Source organism: Mustelus asterias, chromosome 4 (assembly GCF_964213995.1).
Source record: "Mustelus asterias chromosome 4, sMusAst1.hap1.1, whole genome shotgun sequence".
NCBI lineage: Eukaryota > Metazoa > Chordata > Chondrichthyes > Carcharhiniformes > Triakidae > Mustelus > Mustelus asterias.
The window spans coordinates 55,800,424-55,828,356 of NC_135804.1; the positions used below are offsets into that span (position 1 = coordinate 55,800,424).

General features: G+C 41.7%; 1 protein-coding gene across 3 annotated transcripts in view; it reads left to right on the forward strand.

Moving 5' to 3' along the window:
* Positions 1-4,716, forward strand: part of cbfb (core-binding factor subunit beta) — a 95,097-nt gene extending 90,381 nt beyond the window's left edge. For all 3 annotated transcript variants that reach the window (XM_078211069.1, XM_078211067.1, XM_078211068.1), the window contains exon 6: positions 3,293-4,716. In XM_078211069.1, coding sequence (XP_078067195.1) covers positions 3,293-3,342 — 50 coding nt within the window. In that variant the 3' untranslated portion in view covers positions 3,343-4,716. The remainder of the gene's footprint in view (positions 1-3,292) is intronic.
* The last annotated feature ends 23,217 nt before the right edge of the window (positions 4,717-27,933 follow it).

Genomic DNA, 27,933 nt, shown 5'->3' on the forward strand with positions numbered 1-27,933 from the left:
TTCAAAAGCCAGTGCAGACTCAGTAGACCAAATGGCGAGTCTGCTGTTTTATTCAATGATTTTTATCTTTCATTGTGTTGGTTTTGACTTGTAGTTTTTTTCTGTTGGAGGAATTCAAATTGTTTTGAAAGCTTATTGAGTAAAGTGACTTATTTTCATCAGCTCTACAGGCTGACTGATCAAGTCTCTTTTTGAAATTGATTTTATTAAAGAATGCAGCTATCCCATTTGAAATCTGAAATGCATAACTTGACTAAAATACATTTAAAATGTGGAATGTTTTAATCTAAAATATTAATACTTTGAGGAAACAAATGTCCAAAAATGTGCAGGTACGTGGATTGGACATGCTAAATTGCTCCTTGGTGTCCCAATATGTGTAGGTTAGAAAGGATTAACCATAGTAAATGAACGGCATTAGGGTGAGGATGGGGGAAGAGGGCCTCGGTAAAGTACTCTGTCAGAGGGTTGGTGCAGACTTGATGCGCCAAATGGCGCATGTAAGGATTCTATGAAACAATATTCAAACAACAGCATAAACAATCCTATTTTTAGATATGGTTTATGTTGAGTAAGATGGAATGTATTAAAATGCATTTGCAGAAATAGAAGTTCACAATGAGCATGTTGTAGGTTGGAGGTATTGTAGTTTCAAGATCACATGATATCCAGCGCTGGGAATTAAATTCAGTAAGACAGGCTGGGGCAAGTTTCCTTCTGAGGGAGGAATCCCGGGGAAAGGCTGGTTTTATTCATACAAGATGTGATTTGGCGAAAGTTAACTGCAAACGTTATGGAGGTAAATCTGCATCTGAGCAATGGACAGCATTCAAGGAGGAGATAGAGTCTAGAAGATGTTGCCACAAAGGAAGGGTGTGACTGTCAGATCTACATGCATGAAAGAGCATACAAAGATAGAATAAGGCAAAAAGGGAAGCTTATGGCAGATAACCAAGAGCTCAAATAATGCATAAAATCTGGAGGCATATAGAAAGTAGAAGGGTGAGATTAAAAAAGGAAGTAATGCATGGAAAAATATTGGTTCCAAAGATATTTTGAATGCATAAAGAGCAAAAGGATAACTAAGGAAAGAATATAGAGCTTTTTAGAGACCAAAAAGATAACCTGTATGTCGTAATGGAAGATGTTGGCATGGTTCTTAGTGAATAATTTGTTGGTCTTCACAACAGAGGGGAATGAAGCAGATATTGCAGTTAAGGTGATGTGCAAAATATTTGAGATAAATATAGTACTGTTTTATGGGGTTTAATATCCTTGAAAGTAGATAATTCACCACAAGGCCCAGGTGGAATGTAACCCAGATTGCTGGGATAAGCTAGAGAGGAATAGCAGAGGTTCAGACCATTTTCCAATCCTATAAGCATGCCGGCTAACTTGCACTGTTGTTTAAAAATAGAGGAGAGGATAGACTGATTACAGGCCAATCGATTATTGGGAAAAATTCTGCCAAACAGTATAACTCTATTAGGCTGGTACAGACATGTTGCACTGAGTGACCCCTTTTTGTGCCATAAATGTTCTGTTTAAATTCTTAGGCTTGGCAGTATCTGAAAATGACCCTTTGCAATGCCAGACGGGAATGAATGATTTGGATTTGGGTTAAATCCATAGGGTACTTGTTCTAGATTTGGTGAAACTGGCAGGAGAGATCCATTCTGGGCGCAGTGAAACACAATTGTGTCTGCAGACCTTTCACAAATGTTGCTACAAACTTCTCAATGAAAACAAGTAAAATTTAATTGGAATTAAATAAAAGTACTGTCAGTGCAACTTCCTCGTTAGTGTAGAGGTTAGTATCCCCACCTGTCACACAGGAGACTGGGGTTCAATTCCACGACAGGGAAATGCTAAGTTCCATGACAGCGCGGCGGCAGTGTCTGTTTGGGCAGCACGGTGGCACAGCGGTTAGCATTGCTGCCTCACAGCGCCAGGGACCCGGGTTTGATTCTCAGCTTGGGTCACTGTCTGTGTGGAGTTTGCACATTCTCCTCATGTCTGTGTGGGTTTCCTCCAGGTGCTCCGATTTCCTCCCACGCTCCAAAGATGTGCGGGTTAGTTTGATTGGCCATGCTAAATTGACCCTTAGTGTCTGGGAGGCTAGTAGGGTAAATAAGTGGGGATATGGGGATAGGTGTTGGAGGGGGATTGTAGTTGGTGCAGACTTGATGGGCCAAATGCCTTCCTTCTGCACTGTAGAGTTTGATTCTGAGTGGTTTTGTATGATTCAATGAGTGGCTTTCATTAGAAAACAATTTACAACTTGACATTTGGAATGATGGATGATAGCTTGAACAAGTAATCACGTCTGTCCAATTGATGGCAAGTAGTACTGTTAAGCCATCGTTTTGGTTGTATAAGTGTGTTGCAACTTGTGCATTTGTACAATGTTTGGACATTAAAGGTGTTGACATATTAACATGTAAGCAACCAACAGTATGTGGGCAACTGTTAGATCTGGAAGAGGATTTTTCTTTGTCAACCTTCTATCCTGTGAGATGATGGTTTGCATCTTGGTTAGCTTTGTTAAGCATTGCCTCTGGCTGAGGAACGCTGCTCTGACAGTCTGTCACATTTCTTGCAGGTGAAGGAAAGTGGGCTGAGAAGGTCAGGATTTTCTGGGCCCTCTTGACAGCTGAGCATTCCATTTCTCCTTGCCTTTTCCCAATGCCACTCCAAACGGTCAGTCTTAAGAGGTCACAGCAGTCTTCAGGCACAGATCTTGTGGCCAGTGGTTAGGATTATTATTGTATGCTCAATTCATTGCCTGTTCCCTGTAGCATGTGTTACCCTCATGAAGACATTTAAACCATTTTCCATAGCGATGCTGCAAATATTGCCCTTTAGGACCTGAATATAGTCCCAAAGCCATAATTGCACAAACTTGTATTCATTTTTACTTTGCTCTGCAGTGCTACTGCAGTGTTAGTACTCCAGTTTGATTTTGTACTCTCTTACCTGTAAGCTTTCCTGGAGTAAACCATTGTAAGGGACCCAAGCAAAGTATGCTGTAGTACAAAAGTGCCAGTTATGATGGAATTTACCTAAGGGTGTAATAAATATTGTAGCAATTATAATTTGAATCTTTACATTAGTAATTGACTCCATAGTTGATCTTTCCTGTAGAGAATAGGAGGGAGTTGGTGGGTTGCGTTAACCTCAGCAGAGAATATTTTGAACTTTTATTTCAATTTAATTGAAAATTTTCTCCATGTTGTAACCTGGATATTTGTCTCCCTTCTGATCATCTAATTATTTTATTTCTCACTATTAGCAACGCAGACAGGACCCCAGTCCCGGCTCCAATCTGGGGAGCGGAGATGAGCTCAAGCTACGTTAAATGTGCTCGGAGCAGACTCGCCGTGGGTCACTGTGTGGGGATCAAGCAGCTTTTCAGTGAGACCCAGGTTTTAAGGAAGTGGAGATGCTTTGGCACGGAACAAGAAATATTTGTCCTGTCCCCACAGCCCTAGGCCTTTGGATGCCCTATTCAGCACAAACTGCCAGGGATTGCACTATGTCCATGTTACAGTATCCGCATTTTTTGTTGTATGCATGTAGCCGGTAGCAATCTGTGTGACTGTTTTCTATGCAAGCTGTATTTTTTATTCTGTTTTTGATTAATTTTTACATAGCCCTTTTATGTTTTGTTTGTCTCCACTTCTCACCATTGGTGGTTTAACCAAAAATGCAGGAAAAAAGTATCACTTAATTAGGTCAAAATATGTTGCTGTTAAATTAATTTTTTTAAGTGACAGGAAACCCAGAGATTCTATTTTCTGTTTTTTGTAATAAATTCTGGGCTGGTAGAGGTTAAGGGCCTTAATTCTACATCCGTTCGCTTTTGCTTTTCTTAAGCACAGAGGAAATGCATTGTTTGCTTACTAGCAATTTTTAGCTTTGATTTTTGTATCCTGTTAAGAGATAGCCACATAAGGAAGCCGTTCATTTTACTAGAGCAAAATTTTTTAAATGTAAGATAAAAGCAAAAGTAGTCAGCAGAAGGTTGGGGAGCAGGAGACTGTCCAACGTGAAAAACGTTCAGTTTGGCTTGCCCTATTCATTTTCCAAATTAAGCTTCAGAGATAAATTGGTAAAGTCTACCTTTAATTGATTTTAACCTTTTTTAAAAGTAAACCAGTTGATGTGCAGTATTTTTAAAAATCCAACACCAACAATGTAATTATTTTTATTTTATGCCACTCCTGGCACACTTGTGTTCTGTTAATAAGTAAAATATTTAACCCTGACTATAGGATGTGGTTTGGGCTGACAGAATATGCACTGCTTTAAATACATCATGTGCTGGGCACGTGAAGAGTGGCCAAATGAATTCTGACAGTGCCCTGGACCCTGACAGCTGTACAGTGTGTTCGGAATGGATGTTAGTGGCCTTGGTGGTTATTTCTTGCTCTGCATTGCATAAAATATCTTGATGCTGGCATTAAGATTGGAAAGTCTGCTTTCTGCTATTTAGTGCAAAGAATTCAAAACTTTTAAGTTACTGGTTTTAAGTTATTGATGCGATTTAATACGTTTTTCCAATCTATTTAAGTAGAAGGAATTGCATCTTTTTTTACATAGTACATCTCCTCCCTCAGGAGTTGCTTTGATTTATCAGAATAGCTTTTGCTACCTTTTGTTGAATCTAAAGCATTTTCTTTTTAAATTACTTTCATAATAAACTTCTGTAAAGTCAAACCTGTATGTTCTGTCTCAATTTTTTAAGTCCTATTTTTAAGTTCAATTAAAAACATGTCCGGTCAGCCACTATGGAAACTACTACAAACTTTGAAAAGCATTGGGATGCACAGGTGTCAAGTTAGTTGATATTGGATTACATTAATGTTACAAATTCCAATAGAACTGTTTTTTAATAAATGGGGCAGCAGCAATCCTGTAACCAGGTAAATTTGAAAATGGGAGGTAGACTTCAGAGATCACTATTCCAAATGTTATAAATAGTACAGCATTAATGAAATTAGACATAAGGAAGTAATGAAGGAAAGATTAATTGAAAGAGCTTTGGTGGTGATTGAAAGTTCAGAAGGACCACTTCGTTTCTAAGGTATAAAGGTGAATGAAGATCACACAGGGAGCACTGGGATGTTAACCTTTTAAGGAGGAAACTGGCAGAAAACCAAGAAACAAAAGTTGCCTTTAAAAATGGGCCAATGGGCAAAGTTAACAGAGAAGTGCAGTAAGATGAAGGCCGTGAAATGTTTGCTATAGATGTTTATGAAGCAAAAGTCAAGTTCAACAAGGCAGAAGGATACTTGTCCACTGACGCAAACCTGAGTTGAAACTAAAAGGGCTAAGGCTTTAGAGAAAGTTATCGGTATTTACAACAGCAACAAAAGCTACTTTTTAAAAAAAATAAATGGATCATATTGACCTTGAGTCATCACACGCCTATGAAAACAACCAGGAAAATAATAAATTCAGAAGTGGGGACTGCCACAATGATGGGGTTATTATGCTGAATTACTAAAAAAAAAGGGTCATACAGACTCAAAACATTAACTCCGTTCTCTCCACAGATGCTGTCAGACCTGCTGAGATTTTCCATCATTTTCTGTTTTTGTTTCAGATTCCAGTATACACAGTAATTTGCTTCTATGCCAACGAAATCCCTTGGCTAAATTAAAATTGGTAGCAATAGTAAGGTTAAATTAAAAAGCCTGTGACACTGCCTAAAGAATTATTTTGACAGGTGGCGGACTATCTACCAATATGAAAGGAAACAAGGCCTCAGAGCAGCAACACACAAAAGGATAGCTTGCACTTAGACACACTTTGCAAGATGGAAAGAAATTGTAATCTGGAAAGTTGAAAGTCTAAAAACAGTATCTTCATAGGATGATAAATTGCCTCAGGCCAGAGCAATATGTATCAAAATACATTTTGAAGAGGTATAGTTATGATAGTCCACATCTGAGGAAATAAAGATGAAAAGTAATGTTCTCAAGTGTACTTTCAATGTTTGAGGGGAAGAAATTAAAGATGTAAATGATTAGCTTTAACTTGGTGCAAAACTATGCTATATTCATAAATAAGAAGTGAAAAGGGTATTCAGTCGTGTGTATACTGCTGCCACGCTGTGTTAACTCAACATTATTACAGTTGCACAACTTTGGAGGCTTTTCCCTACCTGGTTATATTTTGTAAAACAATACTTTAAAAAACGTTTTTATTAAGAATTTAGTTTTTGAGATGTATTGTTTACAGACTAACACATGGGGAGAAAACATTACTTGCATAACTAGGGACATTTTTCATAAATATGTTTGATGCAAGTGTGGGAACGAATTGGAATTATGTGGAGAAAGTGGAGTCCAGGTGGAATGGATCACCGTGGAAGATGGTCAGCAGTTTGGTCTGAGCAATCATATTCAGTGTGTTGTAAGTGGACTAGAAGCTGGGAATATGTAGACAGGGATTTTGAAAGGAAGTAAATAAGATCATCTGCCTGAAAGATAAAGTTTTTTAAAAATTAGAGCAGTTTCAATCTTATCTGCCCTGCTATTTCTCTCGTGTATGATATTGCAACGGCCGTCATTTAGCCTGTCTAATACCCTCTTTCTCGGTGGTGATGGAATGATCATTGAGTCTCCATAGAAGACATCCTGTCTATACTGATAGCAATCTACTGTGTAGTGGGCTTTCAGGTTGGGTGTTAGTTCTAAAGTCTTTCAACGTAAAAACTATATTCATCACTTCTGAGAGCACAGGATCGCTCCATTTGTGTTTTCTCACTTGCCTAGAAGTGACAGGTATGTTGTCTACTTATTCAAAGTAGAAGATATTCCCCTTTGAGCAATCTGAAGAACTGTATGGTAGTGGCAATCTTGAAAGTCCATCCGCGTTACAATGTAGACTTGATTGTCGGTATTTAATGGTGTATGTGCAGACAAAAGCAAAGCCTGTCTTTACATTCTACTTGCTGCAAAAGACAGAATTCGTGTGTGATCCAAAAATGTTAGTGAGTGGACAATGGTCCATCAACAACGTAAACCCTCTTCCATACAGGAACTGATGGAATTTCTTTACTCCAAAAATGATCCCTAATGCTTCCCATTGTTGCCCTCAAATTTGGGTCAACTGACACTGTGGACAAATATTCAAACCCTTGAATTCTTGTAATATACCAAGTTGCAACAAAATTACACCAAGCATATATGTTTTCTTTTGTGGTTGTTCCAATTCAATCAAATCAAGTCCAATTCAGAGTCTCAAGTTGAGACATTCCCAATCCAAGCTGACAAGACAGGGCTCTCACCTCCTGTCTTGGGCTTGATCTACATGATCCAAGCTGATTGGAGTAGGCATAGCTCCTCCTCCAAGGCTTGATCTCATTTGCATCTTGGCCAAAAGGCCGAGATGCCGCTTTTAAAAATTGCTTCAAATGAAGCTAAAATGTAACCTAATGACTTCAACCAAGCACAGCATGTCGATACTACACTTGATCTTAGCCAAAAGGCCGAGGCATATAGGTTATACACCATGTCATACACCAAGTATTTAACCTCTGACTTTGTTACACACAAAGTAACTAACCTTTGACCTACTCCATTCTATGCACAAGTATTCAAAAGGTATCACAACTTCACAAAATATCCAAACTCTCAAATTGAGCTTAGAGATGCTATCCATGGGCAAGGTGAGTTGATCAGATTTCTTTTTGTCTCCGGGTCCAAGAATCAGGGTCTTGCTTCTGCAGTAGTTAATCCAGGGTTACTGCTGCCAATGTCTCTCTCCTTAAAGAGATCCTGCTGGTACTAATCATGCTTTCAGTCACATACTCCAAGGACAGGCATTAATCAAAATCGCAGTCTTTTTGGTCATGAATACTGAGTCGTGCCTCTGTGAGAGGGTCATAATTCTTCTCAGAAACATGAGACACAGGGATCTGTGTTCAATCACTCTTGTTCAAGACATAGTAACAGCCAAAGTTCAATTAGTTCCCGTGTTTATTCCGTGGCTGCACATCCAATTCTTTGCTGCTTCCACAGTCCTTAGCTTGATAGAGTTAGCTCTTTTAACTATGAGGCTTTGCTGGTGTCTTTATGAATATGCATCAGGCTCCACCATTCAATCTGGATATAGTTCGTTTCAGCTTTGCTCAAGGTTCAAGAAGCAAAAGCAATACTTATTTCTTCACCTGATGGCATGACATGGGAGACTACTACACCATAAGGAGATCCATCACATGCTAACTGTATGGCTAAAGTAGGATCAAAGTGTGTGAGAGCTTCAGACATAAGTAATGCCTCTTTGGCTTGCCTGAAGGCATTCCATTGATCTGACCACTTCCACGACTTATTCTGGCACAAGAGGTTATGCAATGGTTTCAAAATTGTTGCCAAGGGACAAATCTTCCATAACTGGTAAATATTCTGAGGTACAGGCACCTCTGTAATGGCCTTAACCTTAGAAGGAGATGTGTGAAGACCAGTGCCATCTATCACATGTCCCAAATACTCAGTGGAGGATTGCAAGAATTCACACTTGTCCTTACGGACTCTCAGATCATAGTCTTCCAACCTCTGGAGAGTGGCATCCAAGTTTTGCATATGTTCCTCTTCATCCTTTACAGTAACTAGGAAGTCATCCAGATAGCACTGGATTCCACTCAGCCCACACAAGAGCTGATCCATAGCTCTATGAAACAATGCAGGAGCAGATGTGATACCAAATGGCAAACTTTGTTACTGGAACAAGACTTTGTGTCACGCTTGTCAGAAGGTCCTGTGATTTCTTGTCCACATTCATCTGTATGCCTGGTTCAGATCAATTTTGCTGAAATTTTGGCCACCTGCCAATCCTGCAATCAGGTCTTCAATGTGAGATAATGGGTACTGTTCAGCATGTAACACTGGATTTATGGTGACCTTAAAGTCCACAAATCCTTACAGATCCATCTTTCTTGATGACTGGAACAATAGGCATGACAGGTTCCAGGTCTTCACAGGTTACGCCAAGTCAGCCCCCGACTTTGGCTTAAAAGCATATGGTACAGACCTTGCTTTGAAACATTTCACTTGGCTCCTGTCTTTTATTTTCAGTTTGACTGTAATGTCTTTCGTGCTCCCTAATTGAGCTTCAGGCTCTTATTTATCACAGCCAGCTCTGTAATCTGCTTGCAGGGTATTATTTACTCACGTTCATCTAGCCCATTAGTCTCCGTAGCGCGTGTGAAAGTTTTCTTTTTACTTTTCCTCGGTTAATTTCTTTCGAGTAGCTAACAAATGCATATCTGTAGTCGGCATCGTGAGTTTTTGTTGTGTGTTGGAGATGTGATATGTGGGACAGACTTTGGTTAAAAATGAACAGAGTTTTATTAATTGTGTGTGATCTCTTCCATGGCTGTTGCGTCTCGCTTTGTTTCCTGCACTAGGTCTACGCCATCATTTCTGGTGCATCGCTTCAGTTAACCAATAGGAATAAATACAAATGCATAACAGAACACATCACATGCTTGCATGGATTAGGTTAATTATGTATAGATCAGGGACTAAACAAGATCCTTGTACAGACCTCTAATGGGAATACAACTACCCATATCTTTTTATTTAGCTCTACTCTCCCTTCTCTCCATTAATCACCTATATCCATATAGATGCATTCTCTTTAATAACTTGTGTCTTGAGTTTTGAAATAAAAAAAATCGATTATTTAATTCGTTGGTAAAATTCGAGGACTCTTGGCTGGATTTTGTATGGGACTGCTAAGCCTTACATCGTGAGGCTTTAATTTGAAAGATTACGGTATGTTCAATATTATTATTGATTTTGTGTACATTTAAAGTGAGTGTCATTTATCTTGGGTGGTAAATTGGTGGTGTGGCTGTGCCTAATAGTGCACTGAGTTGCATCAATTTCTGCAGTTCACAAATTAAACACTATCTCTTTTTGTTCATTCTCAAACACAAGATTCCCTTCCACAGCTGACCCCTTTTTAAATGATCTTATAAGAAACCTGTAGAACAGAAGCTCATCTTGGATTCCAATTGGATGCTTCGGTTGCAAGCAATCAGTCTGAGGTAATAGCTGGGGAGAAGGATGGAGTAATTAGTATGGGTATGGAATTTGTTTAGAGTGCTGGAGATGATGACTCCAGTCTCCAAGTTTAGTTACAAATTGCAGGTCATCCCAGACTGGATGTCAGACAAGCACCCAATCTGGCAACATTTGGTGTTTTGGTACTTGTCTGGCTCCTTTGCAATTCCCTTTTTAAAACCATCAAAATTCTTTCGTCTGACCCATTTTAACACATCCAAAGATGTGCGGGTTAGGTTGATTGGCCATGCTAAAATTGCCCCTTAGTGTCCTGAGATGCATAGGTTAGAGGGATTAGTGGGTAAAATATGTAGGGATATAGGGGTAGGGCCTGGGTGGGATTGTGGTTGGTGCAGACTCGATGGGCCGAATGGCCTCTTTCTGTACTGTAGGGTTTCTATGATTTCTATGAACTTAGTCTCTCGTGTTCCTTCTATGCTTGGCATATTTCTCAATTTCTTCATCTAGTTTTAATTTGCTTTATCTTTTAAGCTAGTCACACTTGTATTAAGATATCAACCCTCGAGCATCAGGCATAAATGAAAGATGATTTATTCATTAGAGTTATATTTTCTCCAGAGCTAAGATGGGACTTTTCATAAAGAAGTTGTTACCAACATCTACTGAGATCCAACTTTGTCATGAAGTAATGGTTCTATTCCTGAGACTCTGGGTTTTACTGCACCAACATTTTTATGCAACTGAAAAGGATGTGGTATTTACTCTGTCATTATCATGAAGCAGTTTGTAAAGTAACATTAATGATTTAGCATCACCTTGATTTCCAGAAATTCGTTATGTATTCGTTATGTACGACAGCAAAACTGTCATGTATTCTTTTAAATATGTTTTTCTATGAGGAAAATCTATTTTCTTTGTGTTGTGTATTATTTTATTTGATGCATCATTTCTGGCAAGTGGGCAGGGGGCTTGCTGATAGCTTTCTGGCAATATAGCTAGGGTTATATGGAAATAACCTGACTGATTTGTCAACCAATTTTCCTTCCTCCCTGTGAGACAATGCCAAGGGGCGGCACGGTAGCACAGTGGTTAGCACTGCTGCTTCACAGATCCACGTGCCGGATCATCAACACGGATGCCATCATCTCACGTGAGAACACCATCTACCAGGTACATGGTACCTACTCTTGCAACTCGGCCAACGTTGTCTACCTGATACGCTGCAAGAAAGGATGTCCCGAGGCATGGTACATTGGGGAAACCATGCAGACGCTACGACAACGGATGAATGAACACCGCTCGACAATCACCAGGCAAGACTGTTCTCTTCCTGTGGGGGAGCACTTCAGCAGTCACGGGCATTCAGCCTTGGATCTTCAGGTAAGCGTCCTCCAAGGCGGCCTTCACGACACACGACAGCGCAGAGTCACTGAGCAGAAACTGATAGCCAAGTTCCGCACACATGAGGACGGTCTAAACCGGGATGTTGGATTTATGTCACATTATCAGTAACCCCCACAGCTTGACTCCTGGACTTGCACAATTTCACAAGCTGTACTGTCTGGAGACAATACACATCTCTTTAACCTGTGTTGAATGCTCCCTCCACCCACATTGTCTGTGCATTTAAGACCTGGCTGGCTGTAGAGATTTGCATTCTAATCAGTATTCTGTAATTTGATTTCTGTGTCTGTGCCCTGTTTGAGAACAGAGACCACTCCATCTGACGAAGGAGCATTGCTCCGAAAGCTTATGGTATTTGCTACCAAATAAACCTGTTGGACTTTAACCTGGTGTTGTGAGACTTCTTACTGTGTTTCACAGCTCCAGGGTCCCAGGTTCGATTCCCGGCTCGGGTCACTGTCTGTGTGGAGTTTGCACATTCTCCTCGTGTCTGCGTGGGTTTCCTCCGGGTGCTCCGGTTTCCTCCCACAGTCCAAAGATGTGCGGGTTAGGTTGATTGGCCAGGTTAAAAATTGCCCCTTAGAGTCCTGAGATGCGTAGGTTAGCGGGATTAGAGGCTAAATATGTGGGGGTAGGGCCTGGGTGGGATTGTGGTCGGTGCAGACTCGATGGGCCGAATGGCCTCCTTCTGCACTGTAGGGTTTCTATGATTTCTAAGGCTGTGTCTGAACCATTCAGATTTAGGGTTCAGTACATGGGGAATTGTAGGTACAGACATATATGGAAATATCTTTTTTGTTAAGTTGGTTCGGTATCACAGACTAAACAGTTTCTGGTTAATGATTAATGCAAATGATACATTAAAGACTAAAAGCCACAGCAGGGTTTAATGTGTAGGCAGCAATTCTGTGTGCTATTGGCCCCAGAAACTGTGATTTTGTGCTGAGCTAACAGTAGTGCAAATCCATCACATTTCTCCCTCTAGCTCCAAAGAAGAGTAATTTACTGACTCAAAATATTAACAATGTTTCTCTCTACACAGATGCTGCCAGACCTGCTGAGATTTTCCAGCAGTTTGGTTTTTATTTTAGTGCGAGGAGGGCAATGTGAACTGGCTGACAGTTTTAAGGTATATCCTGCCGAAAAACATTACTTAAAGTTTACAAACCTCCTTAAATATTCATCAACTTTCAATAGTTTATTTTTCATGATGTATACTAAATGAGAAATGTAAAAATTCCAATAATAATAAGCATGATTGCCTGTTATATTGTGGTAAACTCACCATTGTAACGGATCATCTGAGTTCTGACTAACATTTCATTTCCTCTGATTCAATGGTTCTTTACTTTTTGAAGTCATTATACTTGCTGTATGTCTTTGGGTGCCAAGGGTATAAATTATTCTGTGATAGGTAGGCAAGCTTTCCCATTAAAAATGTTGCCTTCTCAGCCACCTTCACCATTGCTGCCTTTGCCTCAGGAAACACTTCTTAATACAAAAGGTGGTGGAAATCTGGAACACTCTCTCCAAAGAACTGTTAAGGATCTGGAACACACACAACTGTGGTAAGGTTATTTAAAATTCTGAAACTGATTTCTGTTAGGTAAGGGTATTAAGGATCATGGAACCAAAGTGGATAGGTGAAGTTAAGATGTAGATCAATAGTGAATGAATGGCAGAATAGGCTTGTGGAGCTGAATAGTCCACTCCTGTTTCCAAGTTCCTAATGGACTGTGCAAACCCTCAGCAGGACTGAACTTCTCTGGGGTATCAAGAGTCACTAGTTTCGGTTCCATTTTAGCCATATGTTGTTTGGCATATCTTTGAAAATTTCCTATTTCAATGCAAAAATAAGAACCATGTCAAGACAGTGATTTTGGGATCAAACCCCAGGACCTGAACTGCGCTGCCACACTGTAGAAGTGCCTTTAAATACAGGAGGATAATTGTACATGTGTATCCTGTGGTGAGAAATAACAGATGAGGAAAGCTTGTGATGTCAACTAACCATACATACAGTAATTTTCCAAAAATAGAACATTGTAAAAGGGCACTTACAACAGGGGGGGGGACGTGGGACTTCGATACAATAATAGAGCAGCATTACAAGGCCATTAAAAAAACCCGAAGTGTTCAGCTGTGAACAATATGACCAACTTGGAATTGTGCTTCTTGTAACTCAGAGCCACACAATCAGCCAAATACCTTTTTGATATCATGGAGATTACAGTTAAATTTGGAGAAACATTGGAAATGTCAGTGACAAAATTATACATATTATGCAACCTTGGTCACATTCACTTTCAAACAATATGTATTTGTACAGATTCTTTAACACAGCAAAAAGTCTCCAAGCACTTAAAAGAGCAAAATCAAATAAATAGTTTCTGATTTCAAAATCTAAGATATCTGCAGCAATGGGAAAAAGCCTGATGAAAATTGTGGGTTATAGCAGTGTCTTAAAGGTGGAGAAGTTTAGGGGTAATTTACAGATCATGAAGCATAGAGAGGTGAAGCTGCAGCCAGCAATGGTGGAGTAATGGTAAATGGGCAATCATAAGAGGCCAGATTCAGAGGAATGGAGTTCATTGGTGGAGTGGATGGGAAGGCATGGTGTAGGCGGTTGGAGAGCTTGATGACGAAGTTGCAACATTCGGGAGGGGGGCAATTCATGAAAATTTAATACAAGGATGAAAATTTAAAATTTGAATTGTTGAGGGTACTGGCAGTTCAATGCGGACTGGTTGTGGAATAGATACAGTCGCTGAATTTTGGATGAGTTTTAATTTCATGGGGATGTGAGGACAGGAGGCTGTCCAGGCAAGCATTAAAATAGGTGATTCTGCGAATGAGGTTTTCAGCAGTGATAAGCAAGGTAGATGGACAGTGGAATGGGGGTGGATAGAGATGATCTTTGTGAAAGAGGATATGGGGTCAGAAACTTGGTTAGGCTTGCATTTGAAAGAGAGGAGATCAGGCAAGCTCGGAAAGTGTTTATATGGAGTAAGGGGAAATATGGAGACATTAGCAAATTAGAGGAGTAAATTGGAAGGAAGTATTCTCAGGGAAATGTACTGAAGAGAGGTGGCAGTTTTTCGAGGAATGTCTGTCTAGAGTTCTACAGGACAACGTTCCGAGCAGACAGGGAGGTGTTGGTCGGTTAAAGGAACCATGGTGCACGAAAGCTGTGCGGGACCTAGTCGAGAAGAAAAGGAAAGCGTACAAAAGGCTCAGAGAGCTTGGCGAAGATAGGGATTTATACGGCTTGTAGGAAGGGACTAAAGAAGGAAATCAGGAGAGCCAGAAGGGGTCACGAGAAGGCCCTGGCAGATAGGATTAAGGAGAACCCTAAGGCGTTCTATAAATATGTGAAGAGTAAAAGGATGAGACGTGACGGAATAGGGCCTATAAAAGGTGAAGGCGGGAAAGTCTGTACGGAACCAGTAGAAATGGCAGAGGTGCTTAATGAGTATTTTGCCTCGGTTTTCACAGAGGAGAAGGACCTGGGTGGATGTACTGCGGGTGTGCGGTGGACTGAAAGGATTGAGTATGTGGACTTTAAGAAAGAGGTTGTGCTGGAATCTTTGAATGGCATCAGGATAGATATGTAGCCGGGTCCGGATGGGATATACCCCAGGTTACTGTGGGAGGCAAGGGAAGAGATTGCAGAGCCTCTGGCGATGATCTTTGCATCGTCGATGGAGACGGGAGAGGTGCCGGAGGATTGCGGATGTGGTTCCTATTTTCAAGAAGGGGAATAGGGATTGCCCAGGTAATTACCGACTGGTGAGTCTAACCTCAGTGGTTGGTAAACTGATGGAGAAGATCCTGAGGGACAGGATATATGAGCATTTAGAGAGGTTTAGTATGCTCAAGAATACTCAGCATGGCTTTGTCAAGGGCAGATCGTGCCTTACGAGCCTGGTGGAGTTCTTCGAAAATGTGACTAAACACATTGACGAAGGGAAGGCGGTAGATGTGGTTTATATGGATTTTAGCAAGGCGTTCGATAAGGTCCCCCATGCAAGGCTTCTCGAAAAAGTGAGAGGGCATGGGATCCAAGGGGCTGCTGCCCGGTGGATCCAGAACTGGCTTGCCCAAAGGAGGCAGAGAGTGGGTATAGATGGGTGTTTTTCTAAATGGAGGTCGGTCACCAGTGGTGTGCCCCAGGGATCTGTTCTGGGACCCTTGCTGTTTGTCATTTTTGTAAATGACCTGGATGAGGAAGCGGAGGGATGGGTTGGTAAGTTTGCCGACGACACGAAGGTTGGTGGGGTTGTGGATAGTCTGGAGGGATGTCAGAAGTTACAGAGGGACATAGATAGGATGCAAGACTGGGCGGAGAAGTGGCAGATGGACTTCAACCCAGATAAATGCGTCGTGGTCCATTTTGGTAGGTCAAATGGGATGAAGGAGTACAATATAAAAGGAAAGACTCTTCGTACTGTAGAGGATCAGAAGGACCTTGGGGTCCGGGTCCATAGGACTCTAAAATCAGCCCCGCAGGTGGAGGAGGTGGATAAGAAGGCATATGGTGTGCTGGCCTTTATCAATCGAGGGATTGAGTTTAGGAGTCCGGGGATAATTATGCAGCTATATAAGACCCTTGTCAGACCCCACTTGGAGTACTGTGCTCAGTTCTGGTCGCCTCACTATCGGAAGTATGTGGAAAAGATTGAAAGGGTGCAGAGGAGATTTACAAGGATGTTGCCTGGATTGAGTGGCATGCCTTATGAGGATAGGCTGAGGGAGCTCGGTCTTTTCTCCTTGGAGAGACGACGGATGAGAGGAGACCTAATAGAGGTGTATAAGATGTTGAGAGGCATAGATCAGGTGGACTCTGAGGCTTTTTCCCAGGGTGGAAATGTCTGCTACGAGAGGACACAGGTTTAAGGTGCTGGGGGGTAGGTACAGGGGAGATGTTAGGGGTAAGTTTTTCACACAGAGGGTGGTGGGCGAGTGGAATCGGCTGCCGTCAGTGGTGGTGGAGGCGAACTCAATAGGGTCTTTTAAGAGACTCCTGGATGAGTACATGGAGCTTAATAGGATGGAGGGTTACAGGTAGGTCTAGAAGGTAGGGATGTGTTCGGCACAACTTGTGGGCCGAAGGGCCTGTTTGTGCTGTAGTTTTTCTATGTTTCTAAAATCAAAACGGCTAGCTTTCAGTTACTCATTGTCATCAAGGTTATTAGTGGCAAATCTTCCTGTTTGTTAGCTTTTACTATATCACACCATTTAACTTGTTCACACGATCTTGGCTTGAATAACATTTCTGTAAGTCTGAGTAAAGATTCGGTCCAGTATCATCCTTCACCAATTGGCTTTCCAGAATAGAATATGTCTCATATGACTATGATCAGTCTCCAGAGGAGAAAAGCTAAGAAAGAAATAAGAATGGTTAAGCACTCCTTAGGATCGCTCGCAGCAAGTCCAGATTGCTCTTCCTATAATCTGCTTCTTGTGGGACAAGAGGTATTTCAGGTTCCCCATTGAGTAGCCTACCTCTTAATGGCCTCATGTGCTATTTCCTCTTGCAGCAAGATTGAGTCAATTAGGTAACAGTTGAGTTTTGAATAGCAGCATACTGGTCATGTTACCAGACTTTTGACCTAGAGTTATGAGTTCAAATCCCACTGTGGTGACTGGGGAATTTTAATTCAATAAATCTGGAATAAGGTAAACTAGTACCTGCATTTGTGCATCACACTAGTGTGCTTATTCGCAGCAAGTGCAAGAGAGAAACAACCTGTGATTGGAGGAGCAGCAAGCAGTGGGAAGGTGAGTGGCAGCACACAAGCTTAGTGCAGTGGTGTGAGAACAGCAGCAGTTGACCAAAACACTGTCTGAGTTTCAGAAGTGGCTGCCTGACCCACAGTTCAGTGGGTTGCTGGGTACTCGTGGCTTGCTTGGCTTTGGCCAAATATTTGGAGCTTTCTCACAAATGAGTACAGAGAGTAAGGGGTTTGGGAAGAGAGGCTGCTGAGTAACTGAGCTTGGAGAGGAGGAAGTTTTAGAAGAGGGGCTGTTAAGTGGCAGTAGAAGTTATTTTAGACATATATTTACCTGTAATGTGTAATTATAATGAGTTACAAAACATGTTCATTAATGGTGTAGTTAAAAATGAAACTGCAGAGTGGGGTATGCAAAACATTGGTAAATCCTAATAAGGGTACATGAGAAAAAAGGTCTAGGAGCTACTTGTGAGAGCATAAAGCTCTGAACTTGATGCTGACAGGAACAAAATCTCTGCTTTCTGCATCATATACAACATAGATCCCACATCAATCTATGACTGGTGACATATTCAATACTACACCTCTTTTGGCACTGTTGACAGATGCAGCCATATTCAAGAGATAATAAAAGAGTAAGTACCTCATGCCTATTGCATTTTGTACATGTGTCCCACCCTGATGTGAAAATCAATCGTGTGGATATTTGACTGTCACAACATACACAATATGACTTGTATCTGTCCTCCTGTAAGCAGATGTCTTGGCAATATTGGAGTTGGAAACACTTATTTAAAAAGGCTAGAGACATTATTGTCCATGCAAGCAGATCTGACAATTGAAAAACCGTGCAGGAAAAAAAATCTGTGTCACAGTGTTCATTTCACAAGTTTCATTGATTGCCACCCACGTGCTGATTTTGCTAGAAAAGTCACAACTTTGTGTTTTTTGTGTGTTTCAGTTTCTAAATAATGCACCACATTCAAAGAACCTTGTGTATTGCATCAGAGGTCAACATTGGCAACTCACAAAAATAGTGCCTATCCTGCATAATTTAATACTGTACACCTCATAAATTGCAACCTCGCCAGAAATAAATGAAATGTTAACTTTTTAAGTTTGTTGAACAGATTAGAAGTGTACAATGGGTAAATTATATTATTTCAAGTGGATATTGTGATAATTCCAGATTGTTAATCCTGAGATGTGAAATCTTCAGTTATTTCACACGTAATTGCCTATGGTAACTGTGACAAAAGCATAGAAATATAGTGTGATTTTTAAAGTTCAGATTTTTTCTACAGGTAGTCAGTATATATGGAAGGAATACGGCTCAGGTGCTGGGAGACCAGAATAATTACTCATTTCAACCTTACCAGTAGATATGTTAAGTAGAGTTAATGTACTTTTATTTACTTAAATTCTCCTGGAATTTGAGTGATTGACAGGGTTAATTATATGATGTTGTGGTTTATGTGCAGTTCTGGATCTGTAGCAGGGAAAGAAAGGAGTTGGAGTTTGGTTGATGTTAAAAGAATTTTGCAGGCTTCTGAAAGCTCTATATCTGAAAACTCCAAGGCTGTCTATAGCAAGCATATTTGTGATTGCTAACTATAGGGGTGGCACGGTGGTTAGCATTGCTGCCTCACAGCGCCAGGAATCTGGGTTCAATTCCTGACTTGGGTCACTGTGCAGAGTTCTCACCATGTCTGCGTGGGTTTCCTCCATGTGCTCCAGTTTCTTCCCACAGTCTGAAAGACATGCTGGTTAGGTGCATTGGCCATGGTAAATTCTTCATCAGTGTACCCGAGCAGGCGCCTGAGTGTGGTGACTGAGGGATTTTCAAGGTAGCTTCATTGCAGTGTTAAGCCTACTTGTGACACCAATAAATAAACTTTAAAAACTACATTTGAAGTGGGTTTTAAGTCTAAGAAGAATGTTGCTTATTTAGAACTGAAATAGTGATGTTAGAAACTAGATTTGTTTCTTTTCATGTTTAAAGATTGTTCAACTGTTAAGAGTTAAGCTGCTTAATTTTGTTCGAGTTATACTTAAATTGTGTTACGAAAAAAGCTTGTTTTGATACAAGATCCTTAATTTGTCAGTGGATTTACTCCTGGAGCAAAGCATCCTTTCCTCACGTTTATGCCAAATAGAATAAATGTTTGGGTCTAACCTTGCTTCATAATATACTTTGGGGTTCTGATCTGGGACCTTAACAGTAACCAGGTACAAACAAAGACTTGGAAAATCGGGGACTTTATCCATTCGAATAAGACGTAAGAGCATAAGTAGCCATTCAGCCTATCGAGTCTGCTCCATTGTTCAATAAGATCATGACTGATCTAATCATCCTCAGCTCCACATTGCCACTTTAGTCCCATAACCCTTGGTTTCCTGACTGATTAAAAACCTGTTTATCTTAACCTTGAACATACTAAATGACCTAGCTTCTACAGCCCTCTCTGGTAAAGAATTCCACAGAATCAGTACCCTCAGAGAAGTCATTCCTCCTCATCTCTGTCTTAAATGGCCGACCTGTACTCTGAGATTATGCATTCTGTCCTAGACTCTCCCACAAGGGGAAACAACCTCTCAGTATCTACATGCCAAAAATTGATGACAGGAAGGCTATGGCAGGTGAGAACCTAGAAACTATCATTATCACGAAAGAGGTAGTGTTGGGCAAGTTAATGGGGCTAAAGGTAGACAAGTCTCTTGGTCCTGATGGAATGCATCTCAGGGTACTAAAAGAGATGGCGGGAGAAATAGCAAATGCACTAGTGGTAATTTACCAAAATTTGCTGGACTCTGGGGTGGTTCCCGCAGATTGGAAAACAGCAAATGTGACGCCACTGTTTAAAAAAGGAGGTAGATAAAAGACAGGTAACTAACTATAGGCCGGTTAGCTTAACTTTTGTAGTAGGGAAAATGCTTGAATCTATCATCATGGAAGAAATAGCGAGATATCTGGATATAAATTGTCCCATTGGTAAGACGCAGCATGGGTTCATGAAGGGCAGGTCATGTTTGACTAATTTGGTGGAATTCTTTGAGGACATTACATGCGCAGTGGACAATGGGGAACTTGTGGATGTGGTGTATCTGGTTTCCAGAAGGCATTTGACAAGGTGCCGCACCAAAGACTGCTACATAAGATAAAGGTGCACAGTGTTATGGGTAATGTATTAGCATGGATAGAGGATTGGTTAACTAACAGAAAGTAAAGAGTGGGGGTAAATGGGTGTTTTTCTGGTTGGCAATCAGTGACTAGTGGTGTGCCTTAGGGATCAGTGTTGGGACCGCAATTGTTTACAATTTACATAGATGATTTGGAGTTGGGGACCAAGTGTAGTATGTCAAAATTTGGAGATGACACTAAGATGGATGGAAGAGCAAAGTGTGCAGAGGACGCTGAAAGTCTGCAAAGGGATATAGATAGTCTAAGTGAGTGGGCAAGGGTCTGGCAGATGGAGTACAATGTTGGTAAATGTGAGGTCATCCATTTTGGTAGGAATAACAGCAAAATAGACTATTATTTAAATGGTAAAAAATTGCAGCATGCTGCTGCGCAGAGGGACCTGGGTGTCCTTGTGCAGGAATCACAAGGAGTTGGTTTGCAGATGCAGCAGGTAATTATGAAGGCAAATGGAATTTTGTCCTTCATTGCCAGAGGGATGGAGTTTAAAAACAGCAAGATTATGTTGCAGCTGTATAAGGTGCTGGTGAGGCCACACCTGGAGTACTGTGTACAGTTTCGGTCTCCTTACTTGAGAAATGATATACTGGCACTGGAGGGGGTGCAGAGGAGACTCACTAGGTTGATTCCGGAGTTGAGAGGGTTGGCTTATGAGGAGAAACTGAGTAGACTGGGGCTATACTCATTGGAATTCAGAAGAATGAGGGGAGATCTTATAGAAACATATAAGATTATGAAGGGAACAGATAAGATAGAAGCAGGGAACTTGTTTCCACTGGCGGGTGAAACTAGAACTAGTGGGCATGGCCTCAAAATAAGGGGGAGCAGATTTAGGACTGAGTTGAGGAGAAACTTCTTCCCACAAAGGGTTGTGAATCTGTGGAATTCCCTGCCCAGTGAAGCAGTTGAGGCTACCTCATTGAATGTTTTTAAGGCAAGGATAGATAAATTTTTGAACAGTAAAGGAATCAAGGGTTATGGTGAGCGGGCGGGTAAGTGGAGCTGAGTCCACGAAAAGATCAGCCATGATCTTATTGAATGGCGGAGCAGGCTCGAGGGGCCAGATGGCCTACTCCTGCTCCTAGTTCTTATGTTCTTATTGTTGAGCCCCTGAAACCTTATGGGATAATATGATATACATGTTCAAAAAACAAGGATGGAATAGAAGATTGTTGAAGGCTGTAAAGTTAGTGACCAGAGATTCAAGATTAAATGCAAGATATTGAAAACAAAGTGTAGGCGAAACTAAAACAAAGTTGACTGTATTGGAGTGCCAGATCAGAAACCTCAAACCATATTATGAAGCCAGACTAGACCCCAACAATTTTCTATGTGAGGATAGGATATTTCACTCCAGGCTCAATTCTATTGACAAACCAGTGAGCTTTTATCAAAACAAATTTCATTTACCAACACAGTTTAACAATAACAAATGAATTAGCTTAACTTTTAACAATTGAACAATACTTAACCATGACTAGATACATTTCTTGATGTGGAGATGCCGGCGTTGAACTGGGATGGGCACAGTAAAGAAGTCTCACAACACCAGGTTAAAGTCCAACAGATTTATTTGGTAGCACGAGCTTTCGGAGCGTTGCTCCTTCATCAGGTGATCATCACTCACCTGATGAAGGAGCAGTGCTCCGAAAGCTCCTGCTACCAAATAAACCTGATGGACTTTAACCTGGTACAAACCAGGTTCTGAGATATAATTCTTAACTGCTAACCTATCACTGAGTTCCAATCAAGTAATATTTTTCTTATACACTTGAATCCCTCTTTATGATTAGTTAGCAAAACACAGGCATAATCGCTTTGACTTAGGATACCAGACTTTGAGCTTTCAGAAAACCTTTGGAGAGAGAGAGACTGCTTTATTCTGGCAGCCAAGGCAGCAACTGCTCCTCGTGTAAAATGAAAAAGGAAACAGTTTCTTTCTTGCAAGCCTAGCTCCTCCCATTAAGCACATGACTCTGTTAGTCCAACCTAATCAAAACTCACATGACTCTAAATATCTAGTTTAAAATCCCAGGAGAACCCAATAAATGAAAGGCCCATTAACTTTACAAAGTAACACAGCCCTAGCTAAAATCAGATATTAGCCCGCATTCTTAGCATCTGCTGCATGTTTCTCAGATACATTGATTCATGAAACAAAACAGTGCCTTTTAAAGCAACCCCACTTTAAACATAAAATATATCAAATAGCCCAGTATCATCTCAAGAGATTGTGAAAGTTATTTTTAGGGGTAGTAGTTGAGACAAAAACTATGTTAACATTCAAAATTATACTGAATATGTGGATGAGGAAAAGGGGATAAAGGGTTTTGGAACGGAGTTAGCAAAGGTAATCAAGCTTATTTGCTTGCAGGGAAAGTAAATAGTGACATGGACTGGTTGGTTTAGTTGGCCTGGTTGTAGTTTCTATGTTAGTACTTGTATCCAGTGAACCCTGCTGTGTGAGTGCGGTCAAGGCATGATCCAGCTTGGACATCATGGTAAAACAGACTAAAACACTTACTGTTAACTTGCCAATCATGCCACCCTGGATAGGGGATGATGCCAAAAAATACTCACTGCAGAATGGTGAAGATGGGCTTAATCCAAAGTACCCGCTCTGACGAAGGGTCATCTAGACTCGAAACATTGGCTCTATTTTCTCCCCATAGATGCTGTCAGACCTGCTGAAATTTTCCAGCATTTTCTGTTTTTGTTAACTAAAAGGGGAGACAATGGCCCAATGGCATTATCGCTAGACTATTAATCCAGAAACTCAGCTAATGTTCTGGGGACCCGGGTTCGAATCCTGCCATGACAGATGGTAGAATTTGAGTGCAATAAAAAAATATATAGAATTAAGAATCTACTGATGACCAAAAAACAATTGTTGATTGTCGGAAAAACCCATCTGGTTCACTAATGTCCTTTAGGGAAGGAAATCTGCCATCCTTCCCTGTTGTTGCCTACACGTGACTCCAGAGCCACAGCAATGTGGTTGACTCTCAACTGCCCTCCGAAATGGCCTAGGGATGGGCAATAAATGCTGGCCATTCAGCGATGTGCAGGTCCCATGGATGAATTAGAAAATATTTTAAAAAGTAACTCCAGCTGAAGTCTAATGTTTCGAAGGAGGCAGAGGATGTGCATTTGTTGGACACTCTGCATTGAATTAAGGATGATATAAGATGGTGCTGGAGTGTGGCGACTTTTTGCAAGCTGTTCCCAGCATATCCTCTAATTTTATCTTTTGCTCGCGTTCTATGCTTTTAAAACTACATTCTCTCTACACCCTAAATATGACTGGATAGCACAGTGGTTAGCACTGCTGCCTCACAGCGCCAGAGACCTGGGTTCGATTCCTGGCTTGGGTCACTGTCTGTGTGGAGTCTGCACATTCTCCCCATGTCTGCGTGGGTTTCCTCTGGCTGCTCCAGTTTCCTCCCACTGTCCAAAAGACATGCTGGTTAGGTGCATTGGCCATGCCAAATTCTCCCTCAGTGAATTTTCATAGTAACTTCATTGCAGTGTTAATGTAAGCCTACTTGTGAGACTAATAAATAAACTTTAAAACTTTAACACTATATTCTGCCCCCTCTCCTTTCCTTCTCTATGAATGGTATGCTTTGTCTGTATAGTGCACAAGAAACAATACTTTTCACAGTATCCTGTCAGAGAAATTCATAGTAGGTTAGAGAAATTTCAAATAATCAGGGATTTAAGTCACTAATAAAATTACCAGTACTGAGTGAAATTACCTCAGACCAGACTCTCAGCCTAACAGGGGAATTGTCTACATGAAAATGGTATCAACACAATAAGAGATTTGAACAAGTATTTCTGATTTAAACATGTATTTTGGATTTAAAAATGTATTTTAGCTGTATTTTTAAAGTAATTGTACACTTTAGCCAAAGACAGGCTGTTGCGAGGCATCATGGGATGAAGTCTCAGCAGACAAACCACATTCTTTGGAACAATGAAACCACAGGATGTGCATAGTTTTATCAGCAAAAGTTACAAACCGTATGGTTCCCAAAGCTGCTTTATGAGTAGGGCTGTTCAAGTTGTCCTAATAAGACAGTTCTTCTCAGGCATGAGAATATCAGCTGTCTGGTTTGGCCATTGATGTGATTGAGAATTGGTGGGAACAGTAACTTTGACCTTTGTTGCTAAGCGAATGGGGGAAAAAGCATCCAGATTCTACGAACCAATGAAATGCCATGATGTCAGAGGGTAAAATGCAATTGGCTAAGGTACATGACAACTGTTAACAATTATTGATTTGTACTAATAATGACTGGTTCATAACTACTGGATGGGCCAGAAAGGTAAAACTTGAGAAATGTATAATTGATTTGTTTGATGCATTGTAACTTTAGAGTGGTGTTGGAATGCTCAAAGCCTTCCCTTCTAGAAAGGCACTGGACTGCTCAATGCTAACCCCTCCCATCGATATTTGGTCAAATAAAAATACACCTTTAACTGGGACACTGGCTTCGTGAGTCATTGTATTAGTTGAAGTTTCGGCATTAGGTAATCTCTGAAAAGATGCCGCAACAACTTTGGCACTGTGAGCAGGGTAGAAGTCACAAGAATCCAGCGGCAAGACGCATCTCCTACAAGAGGGTGAATATATTTTATTTTTACCGCCCGAGTTGTTAGAGGAGTAACGTGTCAAGCCATCAGAGTTGTAAGTTGACCTACCCAAACAAGTGTGAGGGGTTGTGAGAACAGTGTCACTGTGTAAAGAAATTGTGCTTAAAGGGGGGCAAGGACGGACTCTTGCAGCTGCCCTGTACAGCGGAGCGAAAAAGCCACGTGGTAGACAAAGACGTGAGGTGTTGGGTGCGCTTAATGCAGGGGACCAGGGATGAACTCCTGGCACGCTCAGAGCAGCAGGGCTAAAATGCCGCGCACCAGGGAGGCATCAAGGGATGGGGTTGCGCACACAGGGGTGATGGAAGGTCCCGACGTAGGGGTCTCGGGTCTCTAGAGAGGGGCTCAACAGAAAAATAGAGAAAAAGTTGAGAGATGGGAACTGCATGATGGTGACAGTCAATCCAGATTCAAAAGATTTTCAGTGGGGAGCTGAAGATAATCTGATACAAACAATAGTGACAGAACATGGAAAATTAATAAAGAAGATGATGGAGAAAGGGTATAACCCAGAAGCAACCGATGCCGAGCAGAAGGCGTGGTGGAAAGGTCAAGTGAAGTATAAACGCAAGGGAAAATCCCGCAGGAGAGCTGACAGTGCAAAGATCGGAGCATGAATGTGTTGTGGAAGTGATTGAGGGAGCAAGTGAGGGTTTAGCAGAAGAACCACTTGAGAAGGGGCAATTAACCTATATGTAGATGGAGTAAGAAAATAGGTCAGGGGAGAACCCCACACTGCATTGGTAGATGATGAAGGAAAAAAATAAAGGTAAAGTTTATTTATTAGTCCCAAGTAAGGCTTGCATTCACGCTCCAATGAAGTTACTGTGAAAATCCCCTAGTTGCCATGCTCCGGTACCTGTTCGGGTCAATGCACCTAACCAGCATGTCTTTCAGAATGTGGGAGGAAACCTATGCAGACACGGGGTAGAACTCCACACACACTGATCCAAGCTGGGAATTGAACCCGGGTCCCTGGCGCTGTGAAGCAGCAATGCTAACCATTGTGCTACCATGCCGCTCCATTAACACTGCAATGAAGTTACTGTGAAATTCCGCTAGTTGCTACACTCCGGCGCCTGTTCGGGTCAATACAGGCATTCTTGGGGAAAAGTACCGAAGGAAAGTGGAGGATTTTCAAGGAATGTTTGTCTGGAGCTCTGCATGACAACGTTCCGATGAGACAGGGGGGTGTTGGTAGGGTACGGGAACCGTGGTGCACGAAGGTTGTGATGAACCTGGTGAATAAGAAAAGAGAGGCGTACAGAAGGTTCAGAGAGCTAGGAGGTGTTAAGGATTTAGAGGAGTATACGGGATGTAGGAAGGAGCTTAAGAAGGAAATTAGGAGAGCGAGAAGGGGTCATGAGAAGGCCTTGGCGGGTAAGATTAAGGAGAATCCCTAGGCTTTCTACAAATATTTCAAGAGTAAAAGGATGAGATGTGAAGGCATAGGACCCTTAAAAGGTGAAGGGGGAAAAGTTTGTGCGGAACCGTTAGAAATGGCGGAGCTGCTTAATGAATACTTTACCTCGGTATTCACGGTGGAAAGGGATCTGGGTGGTTGTACTGCTGGTTTGCGGTGGACAGAAAGGATCGAGCATGTGGACATAAAGAAAGAGGATGTGTTGGAACTATTGAATGGCATCAAGGTTGGTAAGTCGCCGGGACCGGATGGGATGTACCCCAGGTTACTGAGGGAGGCGAGGGAGGAGATTGCGGAGCCTTTGGCGATGATCTTTGCATCGTCGATGGAGACGGGAGAGGTTCCGGAGGATTGGAGGATTGCAGATGTGGTCCCTATATTCAAGAAAGGGAACAGGGACAGCCCGGGAAATTACCGACCGGTGAGTCTAACCTCAGTGGTTGGTAAGTTGATGGAGAGGATCCTGAGAGACAGGATTTATGATCATCTAGAGAAGTTTAGTATGATCAAAAGTAGTCAGCACGGCTTTGTCAAGGGCAGGTCGTGCCTTACGAGCCTGGTTGAGTTCTTTGAAAATGTGACCAAACACATTGACGAAGGAAGAGCGGTGGATGTGGTCTATATGGACTTCAGCAAGGCGTTCGATAAGGTCCCCCATGCAAGACTTCTTGAGAAAGTGAGAGGGCATGGGATCCAAGGGGCTGTTGCCTTGTGGATCCAGAACTGGCTTGCCTGCAGAAGGCAGAGAGTGACTGTGGAGGGGTCTTTCTCTGCATGGAGGTCAGTGACCAGTGGAGTGCCCCAGGGATCTGTTCTGGGACCCTTGCTGTTTGTCATTTTCATAAATGACCTGGATGAGGAAGTGGAGGGATGGGTTGGTAAGTTTGCTGACGACACCAAGGTAGGTGGTGTTGTGGATAGTTTGGAGGGATGTCAGAAGTTGCAGCGAGACATAGATAGAATGCAAGACTGGGCGGAGAAGTGGCAGATGGACTTCAACCCGGATAAGTGTGTGGTGATCCATTTTGGCAGATCCAATGGGATGAAGCAGCAGTATAATATGAAGGGTACCATTCTTAGCAGTGTAGAGGATCAGAAGGACCTTGGGGTCCGGGTCCATCGGACTCTTAAATCGGCCTCGCAGATGGAGGATGCGGTCAAGAAGGCGTACGGCGTACTGGCCTTCATTAATCGAGGGATTGAGTTTAGGAGTCGGGAGATAATGCTGCAGCTTTATAGGACCCTGGTTAGACCCCACTTGGAGTACTGCGCGCAGTTCTGGTCACCTCATTACTGGAAAGATGTTGAAGCCATTGAAAGGGTGCAGAGGAGATTTACAAGGATGTTGCCTGGATTGGGGGGCATGCCTTATGAGGATAGGTTGAGGGAGCTTGGTCTCTTCTCCCTGGAGAGACGAAGGATGAGAGGTGACCTGATAGAGGTTTACAAGATGTTGAGAGGTCTGGATAGGGTAGA